Source organism: Telopea speciosissima, chromosome 4 (genome assembly GCF_018873765.1).
Source record: "Telopea speciosissima isolate NSW1024214 ecotype Mountain lineage chromosome 4, Tspe_v1, whole genome shotgun sequence".
Taxonomy (NCBI): domain Eukaryota; kingdom Viridiplantae; phylum Streptophyta; class Magnoliopsida; order Proteales; family Proteaceae; genus Telopea; species Telopea speciosissima.
The window spans coordinates 61,310,452-61,316,451 of NC_057919.1; the positions used below are offsets into that span (position 1 = coordinate 61,310,452).

General features: G+C 36.6%; 1 protein-coding gene across 3 annotated transcripts in view; it reads left to right on the top strand.

The window, feature by feature from the left end:
* The window catches only part of LOC122657502, a 57,079-nt gene extending 51,397 nt beyond the window's left edge, over positions 1–5,682 (top strand). For all 3 annotated transcript variants that reach the window (XM_043852218.1, XM_043852220.1, XM_043852219.1), the window contains 3 exons: positions 3,707–3,763; positions 5,256–5,351; positions 5,476–5,682. In XM_043852218.1, the coding sequence (XP_043708153.1) occupies positions 3,707–3,763; positions 5,256–5,351; positions 5,476–5,676 (354 nt within the window). In that variant the 3' untranslated portion in view covers positions 5,677–5,682. The remainder of the gene's footprint in view (positions 1–3,706; positions 3,764–5,255; positions 5,352–5,475) is intronic.
* Positions 5,683–6,000: the final 318 nt, after the last annotated feature.

Genomic DNA, 6,000 nt, shown 5'->3' on the forward strand with positions numbered 1-6,000 from the left:
CTACCACTTCCACCAGTTGATGCATCAAACTTACTGGACAAATTTAACCCAGTAAATCACTCTTGTTACTTACAGAAGCAGTGGCAATACTCCAGCTTCCAGTAGCACCACTGGATGCCCTACTAGCATTAATGGAAATGCCCCCTCTTCTCACAGTTTGTTTTCCAAACCTACTTGTCCCAATCCTTGGTTCATTTACTCTGGGAACCAATAAACTAGGGAATCCATTAATTGTATTCCCATCAACCACATTCTCAGACACCTGTAATTCATAAACCAAATAAACCAACCTCTCTGCTTTCTTATGCATCCTCAAGGACAGCAACACAGAGTCATCACTTATAATCTCTATCTCTTGAGAATTTTCTGGTAATATACACTTCACATAGAAATGTACTGTATGCCCCGCAGGTGCTTCATCTCTGATCACTGAATTATAAACATCAGAGACTACATCCAAATACCCATACCTGTCTGGGTCTATCCATTTCTCATATGTAATCCCATTATAGTAGTGACATACTGGTGCCTTCACATCCATTGATTGTTGTATCTTTGAAAGGCAACCCTGAAATGGTATATAGAAAATAGGGTCAATAATTAATGATATACAAGGATGACACAGAAATTCAGGGAGACTACAAATGGTTTGGTACCCTACCGAAATCAGATTTAGCATAGTGAATGAGATTTAGAAAATTTCATAGAAGTTGGCTTGAACTATGACATTATAATTTGATTATAACTTTTGGGTTCTAAAACATAAATTAGAATCAAAGAGTAAGTATGAAAATACCCATGCAAAAACACCAGAGTTTTGTCAATAATCAATTCAGCAACTTGAACTTGAATTAAAGCACAACCATGAAATAGAAGAAATATTAAAGGAAAAGAGAACATATGGAAAATATGGGAAAAAAATTGGTTGTAATGGTACCCTGCTAGCTTACTTAATCTGGCAAGCAAGAAACCATTTGATAATGTAAGGTATCAAATGGAATTCAGAGGTAATTTTAAATCAGTTTTACAATTGAAGTGCTGAATCCATGTCTAATCATCCATTCTCACCTAGTTTGCCAAACCAACAATCCTCACATATAATGATTCTCTGTTGTTAGACTCAATCATCTGGTTTGATTTGATTATGATGAATAATCCTAACAATTTAACTATAGTTGTCTCTGATGATAGTTACTATTCCTCTGGTTCATATGGTTAGTGTGATATTTTGTTAATTCTAGGTGCCAATCCATTGCAAGCTGAAGTAAGAACTAAAAGGTTTTCAGCCTGCAATGGATCTACTGCAAGAATGGGATTTCAAGGAAGGAACGGTAGAGTGATTACTTCTTCAAGTAGTTAACCAGACTGGTATTTGACATTCCTGCTGAAAATATGACTCTAAACACATAACATAGACATAATGTAGTAGGGAGTATGGACTCTATCATTGCTTAATAATTATAGCACAGGTTGGAGAAATTAGAACAGAGAACATATGGAAAATATGGGCATTACACAAGCTTAATGTGTTATAAGAACAACCCTATTGTTATTGAAGGAACATTGGAAAATTAGGGTTTTGGTTCCAGTGACAAGAAAACCCCAAAATTATGAGCACTATAATGAAATTACAAGTAATGGGGAAAAAGTTACCTTCTCCTTCCTTCGGTGGCCAAGATGCTTCGCCCTTTCTGGCCGAAATGATTCTCTGTCGGAATTTGTACACGAAGGTTGAAGAAGAATGTTGAAGAAGAAGGGAATTTGTTTAAGAAGTAAAATGTAATAGGGTTTCCGTGTGTATCTCGACAAGCAGCTCCATGTTGAAGAAGAAGGGAATTTCTCCGGTGAAGTTCAGCTTGAAATGAGTTGCAGGTGTGAGGGATAGACTGCTGTGAGGAAGATGATAGATAGGATTTGGGGTTTTTAGTTGCAAGGGTAAAATTGTAAATCAACACTGCTAAAGGGTAGTTTAGGGATTTAAATTTATTTAATTAGGTGACATCATCACTTAACAGCATAAAACTAACGTCAGGGACTAATTTGACATTTTGGGGTCTAAACCAGGGGGTGATCTGAGTTTCGATTGAAAACTAGGGGGTGATCTGTAATTTACCCTTAAATAAAATATCCTGTCTACCCCACAAAAATGGTTCATGCTAGTAATGTGATGTCATATGCAGCCTCTGTGAAGGCACAGAAGAAAACTTAAACAGTACACATTGTTTTAGGATCAGCCATGGCATGAGATCAAGATCCTTGTATTCATTCATAATTCTGTACTTCCATCCCCAGTGGCCAAAACTTGCAAATACCGCCCAAGAAAAAAGGTAATAGAAAGAAAATCAAAACAGATCTAAGAGTCTGTCAATCAGGTGTAACGGACATTGCCAATTGTGGGCTCACTCAACCTGACTAAGCCATTTGTTTAATTGAGATGAGGAATCATACACAACAGCAGAGCAAACTCTCTCCAAAGCTCACTATGGGAGACAACGGAAGCCAAAGGAAAAACTCCCTTTCTTCTCATTCAATGTACATCCACTGAAGCTGGAAAATAAGGAATTAAAAGTATGAAAAGGATTATAATATTCTAAAAGACTGCTTGATCAAAACTAAAAGCGAACAGAAACCTACAGAAATATAAGTTATGTGGATGATAGGACCCATAGAGGTCCTTCAAATGTATTGTATGATCATAGATGCCCCCAGATTCAATGAGTATATGTTATTAAGAAAACTTGGTGATTTTGGCAGCGTTATTTGATGTAGGAGTTTGTGTTGTATTCTCACTATGAAGACGTTAGTTTTCCAATGCCCAAATTGATTAATAGTAGGCATGCCAAGTGCGTTGAGTGACTTTTGTGATTCAGCAGAATTCTGTCGTGATGAGCTAAGGATATGAGATTTTCTATATGACACTGAGCAGAATGATGTGGATTACAATTGCAGGATGCAAAACAGTTGTCAAGAGAATGATGTGGATAAAATTGCAGGAGACATCAAGACCTATGTTCATGATTCCAATGAGCTAATGACAACCCAATAAGAATAAGACTAAAATTGATTACTCAAAAATAATATTAACTTTAAGATCAATTTGAATCAAATCCAACAAGGGTGTTGAACTTAAAATACCTAAAATATCCCATTTCCTAACTGGGGAGAAAAAATAATTATAAAAAATATAAGCTATTGGACCAAGCTAGTCCTATTGCTTCATATAAATTATGACTCCTTAATTATCTACACAGGACCCATACCTAGAAAAGATCACCTCATAATAGTATTTATTTATTTATTTTTTCCTCCTTGTTTGTCATTGTATTAGGATGGATCCATAAAAGGAATCTCTTTTTGTTAGGTGTCTTAACATCTCATAGAACTTGATTAACCTTGGAATCTGGCCTGTATCCTGGTAAAGCTGATGAATTCTGGCATTAGTTTTCTGCCCCCAGTACAAAGGATGCATTATTTATTTCTTTTCTCATTCTATAATATGCTGTGCTTCATACATTAGCAATGGCTCCTAACTTTAGGGTCACTGAATTGGCCAACACTTGACAACCATTTGAACACCAAAAAGGTTTTGTAGTATGGCTGACTGTATGGGTTTCTCTAGATTGTTGTGTAAAGGCTATCAAACCCATGTTTAATTTATTTTGACATTATTTGGTAAATGTTTGACATATATTGCTCATACATGCAGATTCATACTGGAAAGCTACCAAAGAGGAAGGTCAATAATGGAAAAGTTTCAGCTAGGGTAAGCCCTTTGTTCCAAAAATTGGTTCTTCTGAAGAAAGTTTATGATGACATGATACTCTTTTTTCTTCTTTTTTTTTGGGGGGGGGGGGGTGGGGGGAGGGTTGTGCATGCACTGTAATTTTATGATAGTGTTTTGTTTTTTTTTTTAAATATCATGAGTTGCAATAATGCTTCAATTTTTCATCTGGTGCTGCTGTTTGTTTGCATATGTCAGGTTTAATTTAGAAAAGACTTCACAGAAATAGGATGGTCCAGGAGAATAATGATTAGCAAGCATAAGAAGACTCTTTTTAGAAGTATTTACCAATTACAATGATTATCTTCCTTCAATAATTAAAACAGCATTCTGAATCCTTTGAAATATTTCATGATATGAGACCATGAACCGAAAAGTATCTGCTGTGGTATTGGTGTCATTTCTAGCACAGCTTGAGGGTACAACCCTGAACCTTAAGCCAGACTAATTGGGCTCAACTGTAACATCCCAATTTTTCAAATTTTGTTGGATTGGGTAGAGATGGCCGGATTTGGGATAATACATCCGAATGAGTTTACCTGTGAACATGCTGACATTTTCAAGGAACCAAGAAGGTTAGCCATCATACCTAAGAGAATCACAAGGAATGGAAAGAATGGAGAGCTAAATCTACCATATATTCTGGAAAACCAATTTATTTTCAAAAGATGGGAACATTTGTTGGATAGTCCAAGTGCCTCAAGGATGAGTGGAAATGTTTTAGTACTCAAAGAAAAAAAAACGAAGTGAAGTAATAATTCATCTCAGGAACAAAACTCGGTTCTTCTCATTTATCCTACCATACAGACATGGGTAACCATACTGACACTTGAGCTTTTTGAGCATTGTCCATTTCTTACCCCATCAGGACCAACACCTTAATTGTTTTAATTTTTTATAAAAAATTTCCATAGTTGAATAGGTTGTGTGGTCATAGTGTGAACAGAAGCTGGCAAATGGTTATTGCAATATGGGGTGTGTAGTGAATCATTTGTTTACTAAGCTGTACTGGATCTATCATTAGGAATCCTGGCTGAACTACTTGGGATGGACTACATAAATCTTGTTCCATCACCATCGTACATAGTCAATTTTATAATAGTTTATACTGTTAAGTTGTGCTATTGTACATAGTCAATTGTATAATTGTTTATACTGTTTAGTGGGTGAGCCTTGACACAACGGTTAAGTCACGCTATTGCAACCTGTTGGTTGCAGGTTCGAAACTTGGAAGCAGCCTCTCCTGCGAGCAGGGGGTAAGGCTGCATACATTTGCCCCTCCCAGACCCTGCAGTAGTGGGAGCTTCATGCACTTGAATGATCTTTTTTGTTTTTTTATATACTGTGTTCTGTTAATCCTACATTGCTGGGGATATTTCCAAAACATTGTACAGGGTTTTCTTACTGCAGCAAATACTCAAATAAGAACTTAATCATCTTTGATCTCTTATGGGCAAGGGTATCTTTCTTGCAGAATTTGAATAGATTCTCATGCATAGCGTTGGCAGGTTTAGCATCCGAGTGTCTCGTCTTTGGGTGCTCTGAGAGTAGCTCATCTGATGTTCTCAAGGTATTGTTATTACTTTCCTAACCATGTTGATTTCCTTAAGATATAGCTTCTGTTCATGCTGATCAAGTATCACCAGTTTAACCTCATAGCATCACTCAATGTTGTTTTCTTGTTTGTGAAACAGTTAGATAGAGTATTTAAGTGGTTGGGCTTTACTGAGAGTGAAGTAGATGCTCAGGTGAGGTGGGCTGTATTGAATACTCTGTTAATTTTGCATCGCCACAATGAAGCTAGATCAAGGCTTGCGGAAGCAATGGCATTGAGAAGGTCTGTTGGCTTCTGCATAGACACAATTGAGAATACTTTGAATTTGAGCGACATTTAAATTTTCAGCACTAGTAATGATACATTGATTAAGAAGATCTTATTCTTTCTGTGCATAATCACTTGGGGTCCATTGACTTCAAGCACCATGAAAGATGATATTCGTATCAACCATTGGATAGATACGGATTCCTCTTGATTTGAAATCTCCACGCATAAACTCCACACCCCCCCCCCCCCCAAGTTTGCTGAATTGCAACACAAAAAATTGGAAACATTTTTCATTCCTCTTCATATCTCTTTTCTCTTTAGATTGCTGTTTGGGGTGAGTAGCCGAAAATATATGAAAAAAACCAAACTAAGTTTGGAGAACTCCAAGAAAGAT